General features: G+C 31.8%; 1 protein-coding gene across 2 annotated transcripts; it reads right to left on the bottom strand.

Moving 5' to 3' along the window:
- Positions 1-3,380: 3,380 nt before the first annotated feature.
- LOC124362967 (juvenile hormone epoxide hydrolase 1-like) lies at positions 3,381-25,904 on the bottom strand. 2 transcript variants are annotated; one of them, XM_046817891.1, is made up of 7 exons: positions 25,692-25,904; positions 21,995-22,191; positions 16,512-16,751; positions 14,161-14,465; positions 11,281-11,483; positions 9,222-9,456; positions 3,381-3,691 (listed from the first exon to the last, which is right to left on the bottom strand). In XM_046817891.1, exons 2-7 carry the CDS (start codon positions 22,178-22,180, stop codon positions 3,484-3,486), a joined length of 1,377 nt encoding a protein of 458 aa, XP_046673847.1. In that variant the 5' UTR covers positions 22,181-22,191; positions 25,692-25,904; the 3' UTR covers positions 3,381-3,483. The 2 variants fall into 2 exon arrangements, with proteins under 2 accessions (XP_046673847.1, XP_046673855.1); XM_046817899.1 differs by lacking the exon at positions 25,692-25,904 and adding an exon at positions 25,034-25,091.
- Positions 25,905-27,345: the final 1,441 nt, after the last annotated feature.

Below are 27,345 nucleotides of genomic sequence, written 5' to 3'. Positions count from 1 at the left end.
AACTCCAGATCTCCTGTTTGCTGGCTTTAAAAAACAAGACTTACCAGATTCAACATAACACACAGGTGTCATATATTACTCTATGAAACTTCAATTTCCGTGGTGTAACTAAGGGAAGAGGATGAAGTGAATAGAACCCCCTAAAAGCTCTAAAAATCTAATAAATATATGTATAACAGCAATCCAACTTGTTTGAAATACAGCAGTTAAATTTTTGCTTTGAATTAGGCCTATCTAATTATCCATTTGATTTGTAATGTCAAATTAAGGAAGAAATTTCATTTAAAGTATAATCTTTAAATTGAATAAAGGTATAAACGTTTTTAGTGCAAACTTTTTAATCTCTGGTTGAAAAATGGCAGCCATACAACGTTTTCAAACTGCAATAAATAAAAAAGTAAGAGGTTGTATAACAACTTTATACGAATATTAAAATATGGTTTACTTTTAAATGAATATTTTAATACCAAGCTTATTTCGCAATGACAAATAAAAGTGGATTGGTAGAGGTTTTACTGAGCACTATAACTCACTTAATACACTAATCAAGTTATTAATTTTGTTTAACTAATAATCAGATAATTGTTGAATTTAACAGCTAAAATAACTGTCACCACAATGTTGTCATTTTCAAAATTTGTTTGGATAAATTGCATGTTGCTTTGTCGATTTTATCTTTAAATTTTGCTTTATTTATTTGTGTTATAATCGTATATTTTTAAAACAACATTATTGTTGCATTTTTTACTTTAAATTGAGTTAATTTACTGAATAAAACCAATTTGTCTTAAACCTTTGATTTTATAAATTGTATAGACCTTTGACAGGAGATAAATCATTCATACGAACGTGGTGTGCTTAAGTCCGAGGAATGTTTCAGATAAGGCTATGCCACATAAATTTGAATGCTACCACTCAAATATTTGCTACCTGAGCCTCACACTCCACAGATGGCAGTCCGAGCCCTCACTTTTGCTGTGGCTCAATTTATAGCATTAGATGATTTATCTCTTGTGTAACTAATACACAAGAGTAATCAAAGGTCAAACTTTCATTACTTAAATTATCAAATGATTATAACATGTAATAGCCAAAATTATTAGCTTGTTGATTCTTCAGGATAAATGTAATATTAAAAAATAATTAATTATTTTTATGTGCTGATATTATATAGCAAAGAATGGTAATATAATATTTAAAATCTCAGGTAGCCAAAACACTGATGGATAGTTCGTACGGAGACCCTGAAGAAACCTCAATATCTTCCCTCATATGAGGAGCCTCTTTTTTTGAATAAGTAAGGTGAGAGTGTCAGCTAATTGTAAACTCTGCACACCAAAATCCAGAGAATTAACACAATCTCTGTGGAATTTCCTCAGTTTCTCACCCAAACTAGTCAAAACTCTAGAGGCTTGCTATGCTGAAGATGAGACATTACTCTCAACACTGTGAATTCATGAAAACAAAATACAAACAAACACATTTACAAATGTTCACCATAAAATAACATAAAGTTTAGTGTTTGGTAATACCTTCAGAAGGTGAATGTTTTTGTTGTTGTTATGTACGTTTGGCGTACGTACTGTTGTTGAGCAGTAAAAAAATCATATTTGAATGTAATTAAACATATATTGACAGATGAAATATGCTTTTACAGAGCCTCAGCTTCAATAGCGCTCACCCAAGTTCCATTGTTGGATATGCACCATCATTCTTGTATACCTTAAAATGAAGGTCCAAGGAAACTTTCAAGTATACAGAAGAAATCTTTCTCAAGATCTCTTGCCACATCCCCACATGATACATTCACATTTTTGTTCATAAAGTGGGTTTTATATCAGTAAGAGTTTACACATTAAGTTACCATAAAATGAAGTTGTGTAGTTAGGCTTTATGTGTTTATATGTTTCATGTTAAACTCTCTTATGAGTGTACTTTGTTTGTTTAAAGATTTATTCTGCTATTTTCTCGTTTCTATCATGGATACCCATAAGACCAATGTAAAAATATTCACTAATGCTCAGCTAAATTCCATAGAACGACACACATTGCACAATCATCTAACTCAGTGTTTGTCATATAGAAATAAAGCTTCATGTACAATTTCAAGTCTATAGGTCAGTTAGTTTTCTAAACATTGTGAGGACACAGACAGAAATAAAAATTGTCTAGCCCTTTGAGTAATTGTCTTTGCTAAAACTCAACCAATAAAACTGTTATTTCTTTACCTAATGCCACAGAATATTTGGATTCTTACAGTAAAGGTATAATTTCTTACAATTTTAAGGCTTTTAAGTTATTTTAACATTACTTGTTATAATAACAAAAAAGCTTTTGAGGTTATAAAATAATTTTTTAGAAAAGAATATTTGATGCACTTTTGTATTCTCTCCATGTTGTAAAAATATATCAATAGCATACATCTGCATTTACTCTTTAAAAATGGTTTCTATTTAAACAATAACTGGAGCACAAATTACCAGGGGAAGTCATCATAGCAATCAATTTTTATCAATGTAAATATTAACTAACAAGACTGTTTATCATACAGTATCAGAAGCTAAAAAGGAGAGGATTAGGGTGAATAAGTTAAAGAAAACAAGGAGCATTTTTTTTACAAAAAGCTGTTGGAAGATATATGAAACCTTCAGAAGGTGAATGTTTTTTTTTTTCATATAATTCCTAATGAAAATGTTGATGGAGGGATTTGACTTAAGCAATATTGTCTAGATTTAAATTTCACTTTTAAAAGTATTGGCATTGAAAATTAATAGAAAAAGACTGTAACTAAATCTAGGCAACTTATAGTACAGTTTAATTAATTTGTTTAGTTCAATGATTATCTGTAAAATTTGGTTTATTTTGCTTTAATAAGTAATTACCTTAATCGTTTGGTAAATATCTGGATAAAGAATCTTTAGTAAAGATTCTTATAAAATAGGTTAGGAGAAAAGTTCACGTTTTATTTTATATATATATATATATATATATATATATATATATATATATATATATATATATATGTTTATATTACATATATATATATATATATATATATATATATATATATTTATGTTACCGAATGTGGTAGTCTTATCAGTTGGAATTAAAGAGAAGCATTATAGAGAGACAGTGAGAACACCTCTTCATTTGGAATACACAGGATGGCTACTAGGTAACTAGACAGGCCTCTTTCGTAGTGTATGTGTCTGATGGCAAAACAACGCAAACAGTTTGTTTTGAACTTCTTCAACAACGACTTTTTTTATCTCTTCAGATGTAGACTCCAGATTCCAGGAGTCAAGTCTGTGATAGTGTCATATTTCAGCTCCAGATGTTAAAATTCCATCTATGCTACAGAAAGGAATTATATAAACTGCTTAACAAAGTAATAAGGCTTTATTGGTAAGAAATGTATACTAAAAGTCAGTCTTTGATTATAATTATTGTTGTTAGCACTTTGTGTAGGCTTGGGCAGGTGGCCTAGGTGGATTTGTGATGCAGAGCGCTGACAAAATCCCAAATATCATCAGCCAACAGTTTAGGTTCCTCAAAGGCTGCAAAGTGACCTCCTGTAGGCATGTCTGTTACTTGCACCAAATTCGTGAACTTTTTCTCTAAAAAGCATCGAGGCTGATTGGCGAGCTCATTGGGGAAACGAGCTATCGCCGTAGGTACTTTTACTGGTGCCCTGAAATATTTAGAAATATGTTTTAAAAAGCACACTTTCAATAACTAAATAAAGAAATTAAAATTAAGTTTGATCAAAGACTCTTGACCAGAAAGGTTAAGGCTATAGTGTGTAATAGTAACTTCCTATCTATCTATTACTTAAATTCAGTCTATAATGTCTTAAATATCAGGGTTGAAATGGGCTCACAAGTAAGGTTAACATTTAATTTTAAAAAGTACCAAGTCTCATTTAAATGGAGCACTTGTAAAGTTATATACAGTAATTCACATGATTAGTGCCAGAATGGTATCCTGAGAACAGATGAGAGAGTAGAATGTTTACAACACAAGGCATGTTAAACTGCTTTTCAATTACAGCACTGCCACACAAGTAAGTGATGCTGAGCATAGAGTACTCCAAAATAAAACACTTAAAACTTACAAATGGTGTAAAGTATACGGAAAAGGTTTACTAATTGTTGTCTGATGCCTGGGAGAAAGGGCGAGATCTACACCTTGGATGGAGTTATTTATATGACATTGATTGAAATTGGAAGGCTCGTAAAATTGATGATCCACTGATAAACAAGTTCACTCCTTGGAGTTGACAGTTATTACTTCTTGAGGGGTAAGGGGGACAGCATTTGTACCAAAAAAGTTCACTCTGAAATAAAATATTTCAATTTTATTGCACAATGCATAGGAGGCATATGCACTTGTTTCCAATTTCCAGTCATTGTTACTATTTGAAAGCTCAGTAAAACCAATGTCTTTATACACATGCCTATTCATTTAGCTGGTCATTACGGTTTTCAACAGATGGCTATCATATGCTTGAAGATCAGCTCAATGGAATGAGCAGGAGTTGTCAGTGGACTATTTGAGCTTATCTGAGGTCTTATATTTGTCAGTAGAAGATTGTGTCGTCATAGTGTTTTGGTTCATTATATATTTAGCTTTTAATACTACAAATACATTTCAAATTAGTTTTAGTCAGACCTTTACCATGGATCATTATTTAAAGTGTCTGTGAAAAGTTCAAGTGAAGAATCATGAGAAACAATCGATGACAATAAAGAAAGTAGGACTTCTTGTTGAAGCTCAATAGCTAGTTACAATTTCAGTACTGATATTCCTTGAGTGTCAAGAACCTTAAACATTGTAAAGCATTATATGTAAAGTTAGGTATTGTGCTATCTGGTGAGAATAAAACCTACAGTGCATGTTATGCTATGGCATTCTTTCCAATGTAGCTATAAAATTAGGCAAATTATGCAGGCACACAAAAACAAAATTCACAGACATAGGTGGTAAGTGATTTGAATTAGAAAAAATTAAAACATTAAGAACTAAAAAGTATTATGACATCAATAAAAATGGCATCATGCTGTACCATCTAGTCACTGTGATATCATGCGAAGTACAATTACTACTCATTGTTAAATTAGGAAAGCTATATACAATGGTAGAGTGATGTACTATCAGCAAAAGTAATATAATAAAAGAAGTGACAGCTGCTAAAGAATCAAATACAGTTCCATTTTTAAAATTATTTGGTAAAATGTTGAATTTACTAAATGTTTTGAAAATTAAAAAACAGTTAGTTAAATTTTCCAAGTTAAAATCTACAAAAATGTTTTCCTTTGCAGCTTGATGAGAGTACATACTCAAGAGGCAAACCTTGACCTTGAAGCCAAGACTTTTTTGCAGAGAGATTCCTTATGAGAATACCTACAATGTTTTTAAATCATTAAATATTTGTTTTGGTAGAAAAAAATGTAAAACTTTTGAGGTTTTGAGAAATATTAAAATGTCATGCGAGTAACTCAGAAATATACGAGGTGGTATCAGAAAGTTCCCAGACTAGGTCTGCTAATTTTTGTTTTCTTACCTGGGCTATTATTGTCTGTTATCCCCTTCGAAATAAGCTCCATTTGAGTTGATACAATGAACCCAGCGTTTTTCCACGACTGGAAAGTGTAAAAAAATAGCTGTCGATAACTTCTTGCATTTTTCTACGAACGTATTCAACACAGTCAAAACGGTGACTTTTACATGCATTTTCATTTTTGGGAAGAGAGAAGTCACAAAGGGGCTAAATTTGGCAAATAGGCAGAATGTGAAATGGTAGCCATATTGTTTTTGGCTAAAAACTGTATTGTTTTCATGAAGCGTGAGCGTTGTCGTGATTTAACAGCCAGTTTTGGTCTTTAACCCTTTAAGGAGTAATGACGTTCTGGAACGTCACTACATCATTTGTTCATAGGAGTAAGGATGTGAAACACAATACACTCCCAAAATAGTAAGAAAAATTTTGTTTTATTTTTAATGAAAATCAGATATCATTACTATAAAAAGCTAATATTTACTTTTGTTGAGAAAACACAAAGGCTAAAATTTGTTTTTTGTGTGAAAGTGCTCGAGACATGGATGTATACACAGTGGCACACCACACTCTTTACATTCAAACGTCGTATCCTTCCTCTTCTTTTCTCTGCTTGAGGAATGAGAACAGACGTAGCATCTCTTTTGTGTCTTCCGTGTCTGACCTTCTGGCGTCGGCAGTGGGCGGGGGAAGTGTCTGCCGGTCAGGCAGAGTGGATGTTGGTCTCTGGTAGCGGCTGGCGGCGGCACGACTCTCGGCACCGCGGCTACCAGCCTTCCTTCTCTTGGAGTGTGATGTGTTTCCAATATTTGTCGGATGAGGTTTAGTCTAAAGTCACAAAACCCACTTTTCTTGTTTTGTTGGATTACAAACATGTTGTATGTATTCAAAACAACAATATCAATCAAGTGGAAAAATAATTTACGGTACCACTTCTTTGATTTCCTTGCACTGTCATTGAAAGATATCATCATGTCAGAGCGGTCGACTGCTCCCATATCCTTATTATATTCTATGACAGAGCTTGGTTTGTTTACAGTCTTTCCAAGCTTAGTCACAGGAATCATTTCATGCTTGTGGATTGTTGTTAGCATTGTTACATTACGGTGGTCACACCATTTTACACAAAGCATGTGTTTTTGGCTCCTAAATTCACAATCTCCCTTATTCATTTTTTTGGGTAAGCAAGGGAGACCTTTCCGGTTTTGTCTTACAGTTCAACAAGCTGCTGTTTCATTTTCAAGAAGCCAGTTGAACAAGCCGGGACTGCTGTACCAGTTATCAACGTACAACACATGTTTACGTCCTAAGTAGGGTTGCATTAGTGTTCTGATAACCTTTGCTGACACTCCGACGTCTTCGTTTTCATTCAACAAGTCAGTGGTCTTGCCAGTATAAACAATAAAGTCAAGGACGATGCCTGAACTGCTGTCACACAATACATAAAGTTTTATTCTGAACCGCTTGCGTTTAGACGGAATGTACTGTTTGAAACCCAGGCGACCCTTCCATAGCATGAGGCTCTCATCGATGACCAGGTTCTTATTAGGAGAGTAGGCTACAAAAAATCTTCTCCGTAGGGTTTCGATAACCGTTCTGATTTTGTATAATTTATCTCCCCCCACCACTAGTGAATTGTCGTCAAGATGTAATACTCGAAGCAACAATAGGAATCTATCCTGACTGAACACCTGAGGGAATATGGGAGTGTTGAGGAGTGGATCTGTACTCCAGTAGAGTTTTAGTGAATTTTTCTTGCAATGGGGCATTAGAGGCAAAATCGCAAAAAAACAATACATCTCATCAGGGTTTGTTTCTGTCCAGCGTCTGAGTTTGGAGAATTCTTTTATTCCTGCCTCATTTTTCATTTGCTGCTGGGCATACTTATTAGTCTCAGAAGCAATGTGCGAAACTAAATCGTAATCGAACAGTTTATGAAAGAAATCTATTTCCTTTTCAATATTATCCTCAAAGTCAACTTGTAGGCCAGAATTAGAATCATCAAATATAAAGTCTTTTTGTTCAAAACAGTCAACATGTTTCCATTTGCAAATTGGACAAATATCAGAATCACTTACTGGTAATGCAGGTTCTTGGATCTCCACGTCAAGTTCATTGTCGAAGTAAGAAGCAGCGAGGATATCTTCTGCGGTTTCATCTTGTTCATCCCCACTATCACCAAACACATTCTCATTGTCGGAGCCTAAAACGTCATTGTTATTGTCTGAGATTTGATCTCCTTCACTCCACTCGTACAGCCCCCTTCTTATGTCGTCACTACGTAAGTTACGTTCTGGATCCATTTCACAACACAAAAGGAAACTGACTTGAGAACAATAAACTACAATATTTCATCATTGTAGAAGAAACTGCACAAAGTGAATGTTTACAGCGTAGCAACAGAATGCGACTGTAGAAATTGCTGTTAACAGTAGAAATCGCGGGAATCCGTATGCGGAAAAAACCTTTACAGCCACTCTGTAGTTGAAAGCAGCTGACAGTATTTACACGGGAAACTGCACTCAGTTATTTAAGGTTAGGAACAGTGGGCGGATTTCTTCCATAGAGGAAAAACATAAGCGCTAGTACTTGTAATATGTCATAATTCATTGACGTTCTAGAACATCCTTACTATTTTCACATGATTTTTAATATGACGTTCTGGAACGTCAATACTATTTTGTAACAAACACCTATACTCGTTAAAGGGTTAAACAAATCAGGCCTCTTTGACGCACATTTTCCCTCCAATGCATCAAAACATCACAATAAAAATCAGAATTTACTGTAACACCAGGTGGCATGAACTCACAACGGACAATACCTTACATTTTTTTAAATCACAAGCATTGTTTTTGTTGCACTTCTCACTTGTATTGCTTATTCAATCTTAGTGATTGTGAACTTTTACACGCTGATGACTGCTGTTTTGTTTCTGGATCATAACCATAAAGCCAACTTTCATCACTAGTTATGATCCTGAATATGGATGTGGGATCATTTTCAGATGTCACTTTGAGTTCACTGCACACATCAACACGTCGCTGATCGACAGTCAAAAGCCGCCGTACAAATTTTGTGGCAACTCAATGCATGCTTATATTTTCTGTTAAAATTTCTTGACAGCTTCCATAGCTAATACCGACACTACTACATAAGTAATTATTTATTGTCTGACAACAGTGTTTATTAATGAATGAGGTGCCGAATTTTTCCAACAATTTCATCTGTTTTGCTCGTGGAAGGGCATCCTGAACGATGACCATATTCAATTGAAGTTCTGCCAGCCTTGAAACAATTGTACCTATGAAAAACCTATGTTCTGCTCAGTAAATGTTTTTCAAAAGCTCCTTGAACCCTTGCAAAAGTTTTCGTTGGTGATTTGGTTAGACATAACCTAACCACTCATAACAATGAAACTCGGCACAATGACTTAGCAGCTATTGCGGCTATAGCACAGTTGTACAGTTGTCAAAATATGGCGAGTACAGTCCAGGAACTTTAGGATACCACCTCGTATTAGAAGAAGAGCTATTGGGTAAAACTATAGAAAGTTTTTAAGATAAAATTTGAAGGATGAGGTACAGATAGGCTCTGTTTTCTTGAACATCAAGATTATAACACCTTAAATAAACAGTATTTATGAATAAAACGAATGACATACTGGTCAAAGCCCAATGCTCGATGGGTCCTGTTGAAGTGTTCACTGTACAGACGCATGGAGGTAGTGATGGTGCCTGTCATCCAGTAGATCATGACATTGTCCAATAGAGCTTCCAGCTTGAACTTTTTAAGAAGACCTCCATCCTTGAGACTCTTCCATGAACGATCAGTCCAAGTTGAGAACTTCTCCAAGATGTAAGCAGCCAGCCCCATCGGTGAATCTCTCAAAGCTACACCTATAGACATACAAGTATATGACTTAAGATCAGTGACAAACTCAGATTAAAAGAAAAAGAAAGGATTATAATTGCTAATATGTTTGACTCTAGACTAATTCTTTAGAGGCAGCTGAAGGGCTTATCCAAAGAAACTTTAGATTAGAAGTGTTTAGAAAAATTCTGATAATGATAAACATACATCGTAATATATATTGCTAAATAAAAGTGGCATTTAATTTTTTACTGCGCATTCGTATTTCTAAAATAAGAAGTAGTTTTTAAATCAAACTGTTCTAATCCTGATGAATCTATTGCAAAATAAATATTACACAAAGACTTCTATTTAGTGCAATATTATCAAATTTCAAAATATATAAAAGTTTCACAAATTAAGATTTTTTAATGCCATGGATAAATGTTAACTTTGTTTTAATACGTGTTTTGTTAGACATTATTTCTTACATAAACCTTTCAATTGTAATTAAAACCACATTTGCCAAGTATAAATTGAAGTACATACAATTTGAAGTACTACTTTATCATAAAATATAACTCAGAATTATTTGAAATTACATTGTTCATGGTTTGTCCTATTTAATTGTAATATTTTTCTCTATTTAAATAATAATAGGTAACATATGTAACATTACTAAGTGAGCATTGAGGTAATCCTTTTTTGAGCAAGTTTAATATTTATGTCACTACTTTAGACATAAACATCAATGATTTAAGTAATTTGATGATTAAAAGTATACCTTGTAAACTTGTAGAGGAAATCATTATTTCACTTCAGAGCTTGGTCTTTAGTGTTGCTAACAGTTTTCTTCAATACCAAAATGTAATGTTATTGTGGTAATAACTTTTAATTTGTTGTTTAATATATTTGTTACTTTATCTTTTAGGACAGTTCTACACAGACCAGCCCCATATGGCCTCAGCAAATAGGGCAAGGCCTATTCAGCTGGCAATGTAGCCATAAGATGGCTGCCCAGAAAGTACCAAATGTGATCAATATTAGCTGTGCCATAGCATTCAGTTTGATCTCTTTAACTGTTTGAAATCTGCTTTCTTTATTTGAGGATTTGAATTTCTAAGATAATCAGACGTCTCTGTCGGTGGTTATAGTTTTATTCAAGTCTAACATGACATTAAAACTTCACTCATTTTTTTCTTCACTGAGCAATTTTGTAATCACAACGACAAAATTAGGCAGCAGCTATCTGGCATTAGAGGTTAAAACAGTAATGGGTTACATTCAATGACTTCATCTCCAAACCTTCTCTGGCCAATATACAGACACCTCATTTTTTCTGCAAATCACAACAGTAAGCAGAAACAGGCAAATAACCAGAGACAATGATACCTTCATATAGCACCTCACTGAAATTATGATCTTCAACATACAATATGCCAGGTGTCTCACAACCAAGGTGCACGTCTACTAGATCTTTATTAGCTCTTGTACAACAAATTGATGTACAATTACAGTTGTTTGCAATGATGTCACTGTAGATTGATATCAACAAATTATATTACTTTTCCTTTTATGATTTATAGCTACAACAAATACAACCAGAAATGCTTTATCGATGAACAAAAAAGTTGGTACTTTCTGGGCAGCCATCTTATGGCTACATTGCCAGCTGAATAGGCCTTGCCCTATTTGCTGAGGTCATATGGGGCTGGTCTGTGTAGAACTGTCCTAAAAGATAATTTCATATTTACAGTGACATACAAACTGTCAGGTTTCATATTGTTTTTAAAACATCATATATTGCTTGAAATGTAAGGGTGCACTGCACTAATCTACAGACTGATATACATACATTTTTTTAATGTTACCTATTGTGTCAGGCTTGGTAGCTTGCAGATGCAAATATCCAGATTCCTCTAGCAAAAAGGAGTAGTGGTCAGACATTGGATAAACATACTTCTGTTCTGTTTCATCACCAATAAGACTTGGATACCAACTGCCGATGATTTGCCACGCCATCATTCCAGTAGTTGGCATAACATACGCCATATTTGTGTGAAGTCCAAGAATCCTGTCAGTGGCAATATTTTGGTATTATTAACATGATACATAATAATTAAGTACCTAATCATGTTAGATAGCATTTAATACTATTTTACCTTAAAAAAAGGTGGTTTTCAATTTTTAATGTACACATGAGCTTAGATAGAACAAAATTACATCTTTCATGAGTGACTGCACCGTGTGATGTAAAAATTACTGTGAAAGAGTAACACCTTTTTTTATTATTATACACATTTTCAAAAACATTTACTTTTTTAAAGTAAATAAATTTCTTACAATCTGGGATTAAAACAATTATGTAGATATTATAGTTTCAGATATTCAGTCTTCCAAAAACCAGCATAGTTTTAAAATAGTTCTAACAAATTTAAGAAAATACTTTTAATAATTTAGATACATTTTACAATGCATTCATAGCATTCATTTTCTCATGCTAGTTTTTCCTATTCATTTTCTTTTTTTACACACATAGTTGTTAAATTTATCCTCTAAACCACTTATATCCATGTTAACTAAGCATTGAAGGGGTTGCCTTACAAGGGGATGGTTACGTTTTTATTAAGGTTTAACTACCACATTGCAAACAGTGGCAAAGTCGAGGCAAAACAAATGGGGCCAAGTGATTACTCGTTTCACCGGGCCAGGGATATACCCAACACTCAGGTTTGCAAAATCAAGCATACTGTATCTGACTTTCTATTGTAATCATTGTTTCAATGTTAGAATGCAAGTGTCGCTTTTTTCTCTTAGAGCTCTAAATATTTTTAGTCGTAAAGTAGCTTGGATAGTTGTCATATGATACCTAGGAGGAGCTTCACGAACCCAGGATTACCTCTCAAAACATCAAAACAGATTTGTGATGCTGACTAATACTAATTGACTTCACAAGCTCAGTAGTTACAAGTTCAAAACCAAAGACAGATCTGAACTAAATACTTAAAAGATAAAACTCAAGCTAGGAGGGAGGGTTTAGCTGAGGACTGAAAATTAGATTTCTTGAGGATCTTGGGATTTGAAGAATATTAGATAGTTCAGAGCTAAAATATGCTGAGTTACACTTCATATTTATAATCCGAAAAGAGGGCAGGACCATGCTCAGGATTAACATGGTTTTGCAATGAAATGGTATTGTATTGAGATAATTGCTGAAGCAATTCAGGGTTAGACTATCGGTAGTGTTCTGATTACATATCAGTCCTTTAATAAAAGTGTAACATTCCATAACACTTTTACTTTTGTGAGGGATATGAAAATCTGCAGCCCCAGCCAAAGAGAAACAAGTCTACCAATCTGGTAAAAATTTATTTGTTCTGTAATCAATATTTTAAAAGATCTACTGTGTTATAGGTTCGTGTTGACGTTTATATTTTACTGCTACTAAAATATTAATAATTCAGCAGTTGCTGATATAGTGATTGAAAATAGCTCATTAAAATAATTTTTAAATTCAAAGTTTTATTTCTATACTTTCTATTTACAACATAGTCATAATACTCTATTTACATATTCGTCAAGAACAGTAATTGTGTCAAATTACACATTGGTTAAATATCTTAATACAAGATGTAAAATAAAATAATTGAAATTAACATAAGTATATAAAATTGTATTTTATTCAGTTTACGCTTGAGTTCCTCTCCAATTGAAGAATTATGCAAAAAAATTAAGTTAACCAGCAAACAGTCAATGTTAACAATGTGGTTGTTTTTAAGTTTTGATTTCAATTAAAAATATTTAAAAAAAAGGCTAATATATTTTACTTAATACTGTCTGCAGTTTAAAAGTTTATATTTAAAATTTTAGCTTTAACTTTTTTGATAGTTTTTGCGTGATTTATACTCAAATATATAAACAAAGAATGAAAAAGTTTCCTATAAGACATTGATTTGTGAAATATAGGCATGTTAGTAAATTACATGATTCTATAGTTAATTTTTTAATGTTAAAATCTGTTCCAAAAGTATTTTAATGCTTAATTTTCAAAATATTTTCCGGAGGTCACTCTCAGAACCCCTTTTTCACAACAGTGGCTCATTAGCTAAAATAAAATCTCTTTTTTTCTAACATTACAATATGTCACCGCTGAGTGTGATGAACAACATCTATTACCACATAGGAAACAAAATTGTGTTTTTTTTTAACATTTACAGTATAACCTAACATCAGTCATACTAGTAAGTTTATTATAAAAACAACTCATATTTACTTTTAATGAGGAAAAAATAAAGACTAGAGGTTAGCGTACTGAAAAAACTTGTTATAAGGTAATGAAAAACATCTCAGGTATCAAAAACGGCTATTATTTGTGCAGGATCACAAAAAAATCAAAAGTGATAAAGTGCATGCCAGCTAACTTTTTGCAGTAAGGTAAACGTCAAGAATACACATTATAAGTTTATGTAAAATGCATTTTGAGTTTATATAGCACAATCTTTACTGAGCTAAAAATTAAATTTTAAAATTATGTCAAAAATACAACAACACAGTGGAATGTAATAGTAACCATTTGAGTCCTATGGGATCGATTAGTCAACGGTGTAAAAAGTGCACATAATAATGCTCTGACACTGAAAAGATTATAGGTAAAAGTAAATTAGATAAGTAGAACAATTGTTGTGCTACTAGAATATGATTTTAACAGTTACAATTGAATCCATTACAAACAAAGTGGAACTGGTACTTACCTATCACCACGGGTCATCTGTGCAAGCAGAGTGACAATGATGCTGCCCCAATCTCCGCCCTGGACATAGTACCTTTTGTGACCCAGTTGCTTCATAAGAGTGCGCAAGACAACGGCGACCTGGGCTGGTCCAAGACCATGTCGGGTTGTAGCCTGTGAAAATCCATAGCCAGGCAGTGATGGGGCAACTACCTCAAACACAAAATCTTGTCCTTCTCTTGGAGTAGTCAGCAGAGGGATGATATCATAAAATTCTCTCACAGAACCTGGCCAACCATGGACTAGCAGGAGTGGATATACATGTAACTGCAAATAGTTATATTAAATTAAAACAATTTTAAACATAAAAACACAACATTATTTTAATTATTATAATTTTATTCATATTTTTGACTATATGTGTTAAATGAAAATAATATGTAATTTAGAGAAGAAACAAATGATATGCATTGTAAGTAATAAATATGGTTGTTTTATTATTGTAGTTGATCACATCATATTAGTATTTATATTAACACACTACAATCAAATGTAATTTACTTAAATTTGAAGTTTGCATCTGAAGTTGATTCCTTAGATGATAAGTATTTAGTTCAAAACATAGAGACAGCCAGAAAACTGCAGGTATTCTCTTTTTAGACCTAAGGTGCATCTCTTAATAAAAACGTTCTTCTATATTCTTTAATGTTTAATAATTTCCCCAATTTTTAAAATGAAATTTTGAATCATATTATATGTTCGATACAATAATTAGAGTGACAACACAGTGATGTACCCCAGTCACAAGCAACACACTCCAATAGCAGTGATGTTTAAGCTCTGACACTGTGAGCATCATGTATGGCACAAAAGCTTTTATTATTGTAACAGAAAACATTATAAATGGAGCATATGCTGGAGCAGCATTACATGATTACATTGTGATTCCATCTGAGCAAAACCACTTTCAAGATTGCCTTGGAAGCTTACAAAGATGAAACCCTGCTGAGGGCTAAGGTCTTCTGGCAATTCACTCGGCAAATAACTGACAAGAAACTGTTAGTCATGGTACTATCTTGCAAACTCAACTAATATCACAATATATATTATTTTTAACTTTTATTAAACAAAAATATAAATTTCTTTTTTATTTGGCAGTATCTAAATAGATACCATGCTACGTAGACTTGAAAAAACAATAATAAAACAATAAATACAAGCATGTAAGCAGCTGGATGATGAAGATTGAGTTTTGATAATGAATAATGTATGAGTTTATCTTTTGTGTGGGGTTACACATTAGGTATAATGTACTTATTTTATCAACACAAGATAATTTATGTCATAGTTGTGTAGAAGGATATTAATTCAAATTAGCTTTATCACCTGTAAACTTTATGTAACAGTGGTTGGAAGGAAACAATTGTGTTTTGTTACATAAACAGTGTTAAACTTTAAACTATATTTTCCTTATTTTTGTTTGTACAGTTTTGCATAAAATATTATCCAAACATACTTAATTTAAATCATCAAAATTATTTTTCATAATAAAGCTTACATTCTAGAAGCTCTTTTCTTATCGGAAATTCTAAATAATCATTAAAATAAATCCATAATAAAAAATTCCTTGATGCATATGAAACAATTTTTATAAAGTAAAACCAAACTAATCTAGTAAATGATGAACTTGGGCCTTTTTAAAATTCACCATTACTTTATTTGATGTAATTAAGATTTAATTTTATTTTTTACGTATACATAGACATACTTCCTGTTATATATTATCTCCTTGTATTTTTAGTGACATGTGTTTTTATTTAAGTACAAAATTGTTTATATTATTATTGTAACCATTTTTATTCAGTTATGTGGGTCTGGTGATGTGTTCCTTGAACACGAAAGGCATCACAAAAATAAAAAGTGTATTATTGGAGTGTTTATTTTTTTTTTCAAATGAAATAATAAAGGATTTTAACTTTTCAGATTTTGTTATGAATAATCTATGACAATACCTCAAAAGCTACAATCAACTAAATGCAAATAAAATATAATACTAAAATAAGAACTTTTGCAAAAAATAATAAAAAAATTAACAAACCAAACTGGTTTACAGTTTAGCACTGCTCTTATGGAACAAAAACCAAGATAACAGTATGTCAGTATAGTCAGACTGTTATTCAACTTTAAAATTTTCCTTGGGATTCACACAATTATAACAGTTATGAGTGTACATTCAAAGTGACTTCTTTAATGTTTAAGTTATATTTAATATTACTTGTCTGTTTATAACAAGCATAAATACATTGTTCCTGTTGTATTATCATCCTTTTATCAATTAAATAAACTATTAACATATGAATGCATAGAACGTACTCCTTTTGCATTTTTTGGTTTTACATGGATGAAGTGGATCTGCAGGCCTTGAGTTTCCATTGTGTATTGAGGCAGGGAGTTCAAGTAATTTTGACGTTCCTCCCAGGAGTATTTCGTTCTCCAAAAGTCCAGGACAGTCTGCAGAAACTCTGTGTTAAATCCATACTGGAAACCCACATCGTCTAGTGGTGGGTGGAAAGGGCGAGTGTTGCTGAGACGATGATGCAAATCATCCAGAAGCTGTGCAATTAATGATCTGTCATTAGTAGAGTTCCAATAATTATGTTTATAATACCTTGAATTTAACAAAAAACATGTCGAACCATTTAACTCTGATCAAGTAAAAGGAAAAATTTGTAAATGTAAAGTTAGAAGTAGCTAAACGTAGAAATATACAAACAGCAATGTGATATGATGCAATGCAAAGCAACATGAATCTATCAACCAACTGAACAACAAAAAGAGGTTGTTGATTTTGTTCATTTACTAACAGACTTTTGGTGTCTTTTTAAAAGATATTTAGCTTTAGAGACGTTTCTTTTGACATAGTGGAGAACCAGTTTCTGTAGCATAAAATCGTTCATGATATTAGAGTTCGATAAAAATGTCCTAGTAGAATTATTAGGACAGGATGGTTTAACATGGAGAGGGCGATTAAGTTTTGTCAAGCAGGTTAACAAAGTATGAAACAAGTGGAAAAAAGTAACTCCAGCTTTCACGATGTATTAGTTTTTTCTTGCCAAAAGCGAACCAATTTCAGTAATTATAAAAGGCCTATCAGGGCTCTTAAATGTGAATACATCTCAAGTATGAAGTAAGCTTTAGAATGAAATTTTGCATGTAAATTTATTGAAGCCTGTTCCACACTCATGTGGTCTGGTGTCCTTCTAATGCTATCAAAGTTAGTTGTTTGGTTGCATTGTCATTGTTATTTATTTAATAATTTTTCTTGCTTTTGTTCACTTTTTACACGCTGTTGAAACCATAAATAGTGACAGTTTTTATATATAACACTTGTTCAAATTTTCAAATATTTCCACCCTTGTGTAGATAGCTACAACATATGAAGAGTAATTCTCAGGCATTTTGAAGAGGGACAATATTAATTAAACATGGTATAGGTCATTCTCACAGATACCACTGCACTTTGGATCCATGAGATAGCCTCACGTGTATAGCTGCTTTAACTAACTACTTGTTCCTCGTCTGATACTGATTGTTCAATTTTCAATGGTTATTTTCCAAGTGGTTTATCCAATTGTTTACTCTTAGTATTCATCTAAATTACCATGTTCCATTTCCTTATTTGTGTTTCTTTCATGTAAAAAGCTTTAGCTTGTTAATTCCTCAAATTACAAAACAGGAAAGCTTTCTTTAAATTATTTTGTCTACTGGCATGTAATTAAACTCAGAGTAGTATAAAATTGTTTATTAATTTTCAAAAAATTTACGGAAAACATCAGGATATTACATATATTTGCACTACAACTACAAGAAACATATAGGGTCTGAGTGTTATAATAATAAAATACACAGAACACGATGTGATTTGTGTATTTAATTCCATATGTTGCCTGTGTTTAATAATTTCATGTCGCATCACATCACGCCACTGTCAGTGCATTGGTACCCTAAAGTCTTAAGGTTGAAGTTACATACTATTTCTCTATCACTATAGTAACTGAAAATGGTTAGCCATCTTTTAAATTAAGTGTAAACACTCATTCTTACCCATAACACAGAGTACGAGGGAAGAAGAGGATAAAATTCAAACTACAATCCTATTTTCATCTATCATTATTTACAGTCATTAAATAAAAATCAATCAAATGCCGTATTGGGGCAAGGATTAGCTTAGTTCTCAACAGCTTGGATTACTCTGCTATAGACTAAACAGTCCACATCAGCTTTAGGTAAAGTAGCAATTATGTGAGCAGCTTCTTGGTACATCATATTCCACAGCAAAGAGAGCTAACTTAGACAATTTATTAATTAGATAATCAACATTGTAATTAGATAATCATCAAAACATTGTTCCTAAAACTTCCACTCATTAGCAACATTACTTTCCTTCAATATTACATTAAGAAGCAACTTCACTATTACTGGTTGTAAAGGATTCTCTTTACACTACCACAAAATCAACAGTATTTGAAGTAATACTTCATACACACCAACTGACGACAATTGTTTGTTTTAACATTAAAATAAATTACATTATTAAATCAATATACATCAACAGAATGGTACTTTACTTATATATGACACAAACCAAATTGAAAAATATAAAGTAAAATAATATATTTTAATCAAACACATAGTACTTTATAAAACAATGTCAATTCTCCCTCGAGATAAAGTGTGGACAGATGGATAGAAGATAAAATAGCCACCAGAGTGATAGGCTTTGCTAATAAACAGGGAAGACACAAATAAAGGCTGATTGCTTTAATAAAACTTTGGAGGAAGATTTAGTGCCTTAAATTTATGAGATATGTAGCCTTTCAAGTACATACTTACAGTACTTTTAATAATGAAAAGCTACATAGAATACTATTTTAAACTATAATAAAAAGATAAATTTGGTTTAGTTACACAAACATACACTATTTTAAAGATTAAAATGCTATAAACTAATAGCCTATATATATTTCTGAAATCAGCAATATATATTGAACCAAATGTATATTTTGGAGTTGTTGCTATACACATTTGAAGTTACTTATGTGACAAAATTTAGTCATACACACAAATATATTTTTAACTGTTTGCAAATTATTGGAAAAAACAAAATTTCAAATAAACTATTTGAAAACGTGTTGTTTTAATTTTTTAAACTTATTATGTAAAAGGAATGATGTTTAACATGATACGTATAGAGAATCAAGCAAAGATAGGCTGCTGCCAATGAGCGTAAATACTATGTTACACAGAAGATTTAACAGCAACATGCTCTTTTATGCATACGATTTGTGTTGTATGTCATAGTCCAACAAACATTTGTGCATATTATTATATTAATAGAAACAAATGTTTATCATAGAGTGATGTAAAGAGTGTTGTATTACTTTAGAAAACACAGTAATGAGAAATGCCTTATATCAGGACAAATGAATGCGTGGTTATGTATCTATTTATACAACCATGTTGGAGATATGACAAGTCACCAGTCCTCACAGTGGTAGTACTTGTTGATCAGATAAGTGCTGTATCATCTGTCAACTACAAATTTCAACACAAAACTTTTCAATTAAATACAACAGACTCTCTTTGTGGTTTGTTTTCACAAAAAAGAAACAAAAGAAAAACAATTTAATAATATATAAACCGACAAAAAAACAAAAGTGGTTAAAGATTTGTTAAATACTTTGTCTAAAAATCTAGTATCTAGAAATTACAAATAATTTTTGCGGATCAATTTATTATTTGTTTATGACTACATTATAATAAATGTGACATTATTTACCTAACTAAGATAGTAGAAATATTGGCAATCCTTATTACAACTTGGTAAATATCGATAGTTTAGGTTTGATAAGTTAAATATAAAATAAAGTTAATTAGGCCTAATCTGTAATTAATGTAAAAATAACAGATAACATAAAAAATAATTAATTTTTATCTGCTCCATATATGCCTACACAAATTGTCATAGTGAAACTTGCAATAAGCAATTTTGTCAATCCATAACTAAACTGTGGAGGTTAATACTACAACAAAACTCATTTACACTCAAATTATGTTTATCATTTTGTTAAAATACTACCTTCATAACTGGTATTATTCCATAAACAAAATCTGGGTAAATACTAATTTTACCAGCTATCACACTGATACAAAAAATATTTTTTGATGGATTCTATTGTGATGAACCATTTTAAGAGACTGGTGTTTTTTGTAATCAGCAGATAAGTATATTTACTGTTTTAGCGTAGTTTGAATATAGGAGGTATGGATTGTTCAAAAATGGGGGCAATGACGGTCAAAAAGTGAAGAATATAACTATTAATATTTATTTATACCTTTTAAGTAATAATAATAACAATATTCTCAATGCATTAACTATTAAATTATTTTTAATTATATAAAGTCTGCCCCCACCTTTGGTGACAAACCAGAAACATCCCTCGAGATGGTGCCTATTAGGTTACACATCACAATTGTAGAGGGTCTGATCATGAATGCAATGAACCATGAGTTCAGGCAACAGAAAAATAGCTATGATAAAAATTAAATATCAAATGAATTATTTTATCCCAAATACGGGAAGAATTAGTCGATATAGAACAAATCCTCAACTTATATGCATTGGTAATTATTATAATTTAAGATGCATAAACAATGAAAGTTATTATTCTCATATTTGAATGATCATTCATACCATATTTAAAAAAATGATAAAAACTGTAAAAAATACTTTTCCTCTCAACACCAAATATTGTTAGTGGAATCCACAAGAAAAGAAAAGGTGAGAGAAATGAACTTCAGAAACAATTTATACTAATTAGCGTATACTGTAAATTTGCCATTGATATAAAATTTAGGTATGGTATGGTGACTTTTTTAGAAAACATTTTACATATATAACAAGTATAGGCCTACTATCACTGAACAATTAATGTGCTTCATATTATTTTATATATAGCATTATACCAAAAATTATTATCGGATTAACAGTCCTCTTTTATGTTGATTTAAAAATATTAACATGTAAGCTGTGTGCAATATAACAGTATGATTATATGTATGTTAAACTGTACTTAAGTATGTTCTAGCGTCCATAAGATAATCAGCCAATGTGTTTAAATCTTTGAAAGTACAATAAAATATGTGCCACATCAGACATTTTTTATTGATTACGTGTTTGCCATGCCAACATGAATCAAATACATAACAGGGTCCTGAGGGTTAAATATCACAAACACATAACCATTTTAATCCAGTTAAGTTCCTGTTATACATTCACATATTAATAAAATGTAATAAACATAAAGCACCAAAGCCCAAACTGATGACCAGGGGCAATTTTCTTTGATAATTTCTTGTGCCAAATCACTCAACGTGATCTAATCACCGGAAAGTACCAATCCGGATTCCTCTGGACATTAGTGTGGGATTTTGTGGTGCCTTTGGTGCCACCCTTCATTGCTGGAAAGAAAAAAAAGAAACATCCCTCTTCATAAAAATCAAGTTCAGATCACATGAGCACCTCGGCCCTTCTTCAGATTGGACAAGATAGGAAACACCATGCTGTGTAGACAATGAACCTTCTAATTACTTGTAATATCAAGGAAGATGTTCTGATACTTGAATTTCATAAAGCTTATTTTCGAAGAACTGCCAGATCATTATACTACAATATGAAAGAAAATTTAGTGACTCAATAATAGCTCAGAATTACTTTTATACATGTATCACAAATACTTATAAACATGGCTTAGTTTAATAAAATGTAAAATCGATTTAAAGAGATGTAATCATACCTCTTTGGGAAAGTTGATTTTGAATGGTTTGATGATGCCATCATCTAATCTAGGTTTACCTTCTCCCCACCATTGCATTATTGGTGATGGGGCTATACCAGTGAAAGCATTGTTGTAGTCTATGTATAGCCCCAATGCAACTGCAGACACCACCACTAGCACTGACACCAACACACCCTTGATCATTGTGGCAGTAGCTGAAAAATTGTTTAGATTACTTTATTACCATATGCCATTACACTATAATATATTAATATAAAAATTGATTAGTTGTGACTGTGGCAAAACCTTGCATTGAGGTTTATTTGCTAGAAAAGTTCAAGAATGTTTTATTCATTCAATCATGTAGTTCAAAAATAATCAAATTGTAGTATAATTAAGTATTAACTGAATTGTATTAACATTGAAAATAAATTAAATTTAAGTTATTTATAACAATTTAAACTTTTTTAGTTACTAGCCATACAAATTTAATCAATCAGCACACTACAAGAATAGAAGTAACATGATTTTGTTGTATTGGTTTGATACTGGGTTTTGACTTTAAATATCTATAATTAATTATTTAGAAACAATTTTGTTGTTATTGACTTTGACTTAGTATATTTTATATATATGTGTGTGTATGTGTGTGTGTGTGTGTGTGTGTGTGTGTATGTGTGTGTGTTGAAAACACAGGGACACCGTCTTTACTTGTATTTAACCTTGTTTTAGGATTTTACACATGTTAAAAAGAGTAGATACCATTTCATAAAATGTTGTCTCTGCGTTAAGTTATGTTTTAAAACATACTTGAATAAAGTATCAAATTAAAGGTGTTTTATCATCTAAATCTCAAAATATATTTCAGTTTTGTTTTTTTTAGAAGCCAAAGGTTTTTCCAGAGTCCAAATATGAAAATATCTGCTGATACAATTCAAAACATTTCAATTCTTTTAAACATAAGTGAAAGGAGCATTGCAATTCCATGGCTTTTTGTATTAAATTTAAAAATTGGCTTGCCAGGGCCCAAAAATATAAACACATCAATATTTGGTACTTTGGTATTATCCGGAGGCTACTGATTTTGGAAGTTTTCTTAACAGAAATTAAAAAAAACTATATTTAGAATGAACTGACTTTATTGGACTTACTGATGAAAATTAAATATCATAATATTATTAGTCGACGAGAAGGCCACTATGTCCCTATCTATTTGTTATTAGGCTATATAAGTAGGTAAATACACATGTACGCATTATAAAGTTTTTTTAATCTTTCCCGACGGCAGATCATGTTGGACGATCTGAGATCCAGAAAGTACCGACTGGGCCATCATTGCGGGCTTCAGTGGTGCCTTGGCACAACCCTGTACTTCTGGCAAAAAAAGAAAATCCCTCAAGGTAGTATCTAATTCAAGCTCAAACCACATGAGTCCTGATAAAAGTTATCTTTAACTTTGGTACTACTAGTAACACATTTATGATAACCTAATCTAAACCTAAACCTTTTCATCAACATTGCTTCTTTTAGGGAAGTGGAAAACCAGAACTGATCATCATAATGACATACAATTTTCACATCTAAGTTAAATAAAGTCTATTCATTAAGTATAATTATGTTGTGTTTTTAGGTCCTCAGAAAACTATTCCAAAAATAGTGGCTTCCGGATAATACCGAAGTACCCAATATTTTTATACAAATTTAAATGTAAAATAATATTCCTGAATGGATTTTAAACTTATTAACCCTTAGGCCACCAATATATGATTGATTGAACCTGATCGGACTACTGAGATTCAAGTGAAAACCGTTGATTCCAATGGATCAGTCACTCAGAAAAAAGTATCAAAATATTTATTTATTAACTTTTCAATTTTTTATTGGACTTTTGTCAAAGAAAAGTCTGTCAACGATCACTAAGTGAGCACTGATTTTAATTCATGTCGTCTCAGCTTTTTATTTTTAATTTAGAAAATTGTTCAGCACAGTACATACAGCCTAAGACAACAAAATAAAATATAGAAGGTTAAAGAGTTAACTAACATACAACTAAATATATTCAATGGTACCTACATATAATTAGCTACAAAACAAAATAAAAATTATTCTTCAAAAAATTAAGGACGGTACATAGCAAAAACAAAATGCGTTATAAAACAATTAAAAATATCGCTTGGTGATTTTGGGTAGTTCAGACACTGGTGACCAAAGGGTTGAAGTAAAATAATTTTTACATCAATTTAAGAACAGAAGATAAGCTATTAAACTTGAAACACTTTTAAGCCAGGGTAGTCTACTTGTACAAATAACTTTCACCCACGATGTTTCTTATATTCAGATATGTTTATCGTTAACCCTCCAACTGGCAGTAATTTTTTCCTGTAGTGGCAGCATGTTTTCGAGCCTCGTGCAAGGGTTTTTTAAACAATTTATTAAAAATATAAATTAAAAGTAATATATATAGAAGTATATATTTTTGTGTTCAGAAATTAAACATATAATAATATTAGTATTTAAATTTGGCCTTAAAAAAAATGTTGACTAAAAATTTTTTTCCATGAAATTCAAAATTTACATTTTTTTTTTTAATTTGGGGGGGACCATACCTAGCAAACCAAGTTATAGTAAGAAAACTATAAAAGTGAGATATCCATTTTATGTCAAATTTATTCTAGTTTCAGAAACACATAAGCATTTTACAAATTTATGAAACTATAATAACACTATATTACAAAAAGCAGCGATGCGCATAAATTGTGAAAATAGGGTGTATATGTAAGAGTTTGCTAATAAAAGTTTTACTAATACAGTTTTACTTCAATACATGTTATATTGCATATTTTGTTACTCAGAATGAAGTAAACTATACAGCAGTAGTAAAATAAATTCCATAACTTTTTTTTTGAGACTCGAAAAAAGTTTCATTTTGTCATTACTCAAAACTTTTGCGAAAAAATTTTCGAAAAATGTATTTTTTCTAAAATATATTTATTTGCACTACTGCAATATTTAACAATTCACCACACACTAAACACAAATAAACCTACTAAAACTTACTAATAAACACGACTCGTCACATCAACAACTCAGACGGCATCGACAACATGGCGGTCACATCTTTTACGTTCCAAACTACGAACTTGGTACATTGCAACTACAATACAAAGAGGAATAAAACTATAGTATTCCTTAGGCTTTTTTCCCGAATCCAATGGTGCATGTATCGAATCGATACGTTGCCGGAATATACTGTAATGAGTGATTATGCAAGGGAATGTTTGTTCATCAAAATTTTGATGAACAACAATCATAATTGGGTTGTGATCATCAAAATTTTGATGAACAACAGTTGGAGGGTTAAACATGCAGAATGTTGAATTAGGTCAAATAAAAATGGATATAAAGAAATTCAAAAATTTAACTAATAAAAATAAATTAATATTTTTGTCTCAAGTAGGCCTACATATTAGAAGATTGCCCATTGGGGTTTTTAGTACAGAGGACATTAGTGTTATGCAAGTCTGTATTATGATTTAGCTTTCAAGTTTTTTGTTCACAATACAGATTTCACAATGAAATAGTGAAATCCAATTTCTTTACAACATGAAGGCTTTTAATTAACCATTAATGCATAAAGTATTCGGAATTAAAATGTGCCTGATTTAGTGGAGAAGTAGATAAAACATGTTATTGAACTCATCTATTCATACCTTACCTAATCAATTTATTGGTCACCAGGTAAAGCAACAGGTTTGAGCTAGGATAAAGAGAATGTATTCAACAAAACTTCCGCCCAGAACCGAACAGAGTGGGATGTGACTTATCTGTCTCAGTCTTACTCGTAACTACAAGCAGCCTTGCCCTTGACTCACTGGAATATAATGATTCTGATTATAGTAATCTACTATTAGGTAGATGGCGCTTTATGGCCGGCGGCGGTTTTAGGTTAGTGTTGGCTACGAGCTCCTCGCGCGTAAGTTTGAATGGGGCGATCAAGGCAGGCGGAGAGAAAGAGTGGCGATGGAGGGGCCCCTCCTGCCAACTACAGATAGCCCGTGTAGTCACGAGCTCCTCACGCCTGGAATTTAATGGGGTGATCAACCGAGGCGGAGAGAAAGAGTGGGGATGGAGGGGCCCCTCCTGCCAACTACAGATAGTCCGTGTATTAGAATAGTGGAATGGGCAGTCCGCGCGTTCTCGCTCTGTACTCATCTGAATTTAATTTAGTTCAGCACCTGGCAAACCTATTAAAATGTATCACTGTATTTTCAAACCCCTTTCCGTAGTTTAGTACAGCATACATATATTTAAATTACATTTTCAAAGCTGGATGTTGCAGGATGCAGCACAATTTAATTATTGCAGGCAATCAATGTGACAAGCCTCTTAAAATGTACCACTGTGTTTTTAGCTTCTACTCTGAATTAAACACATTTCAGTAATTTGGTACAACAATATATATATATATATATATATATATATATATATATATATATATATATATATAATATATATATATATATTATATATATATATATATATATATATATATATATATATATATATGTAAGTAGATATGAATTTGCCGATTCTGGCTCACTTTTGGGACAGTCAGAAAATCAACGTAAAATACTGTTTAAAGGACAATAAACTAATCTGTAACTCACGAATGAAAAATTAACCGAATCTATAGCTGTTTTACTGTTCATTGTAGGCTTCTAATTTCTAAGCTGTTTTAATGAAAAAATCCAGAAATCTTAATGAAAAATCTTTATTCTACAAAGTTAATTGTAACACAGTCTTTATCTTTAATAGTCTTCTTTCCAGTAACAACCAAGTGTAATTTTTCATTTTTATTCAATTCTTTAATCTTTTTTTCATCCAAAACAGTCAAAAATCTGTTCGGTAAGTGTACTTTATAATCTTCCAACTCGGCAATTATTGTAAACCCGAATTTATCTTTCATTTTCTCCAGATTCAAAATTTTGTATTTCTTATTTTCTTCTAATTCTATTAATCTCTTGTATTCTTTGAACTTTAAATCACCATACCTTATTCAACTCTTGTAACAGCGCCATTTACATAGAAAAAAATTAATACTTCTACACTTTTAAGGTGAAAAATCAAAACTATACTTCCAAAATACACAAAAAAAACCGGGGTTTTGACCCTAAAAACACGGTTTTTTAGGGTCAAAACCACAGCTCTTAAGGTGCATATACTAGAGTTTTTTGAAAAATCCTGAAAATCTACTGAATTTCTCTAATTATTGCGAATTTTTAGCTTTAAAGTTGATAATGTGAACGATATTTCTCGAAAATTCTGTTGTAAATATATTAAAATCTTAATGAAAAATATTGGAAAAGTTA

Source organism: Homalodisca vitripennis, chromosome 1 (assembly GCF_021130785.1).
Source record: "Homalodisca vitripennis isolate AUS2020 chromosome 1, UT_GWSS_2.1, whole genome shotgun sequence".
Classification (NCBI taxonomy): Eukaryota; Metazoa; Arthropoda; class Insecta; order Hemiptera; family Cicadellidae; genus Homalodisca; species Homalodisca vitripennis.
The sequence above is the reverse complement of the archived record's forward strand: the minus strand, read 5'-3'. Positions and strand labels throughout refer to the sequence as shown.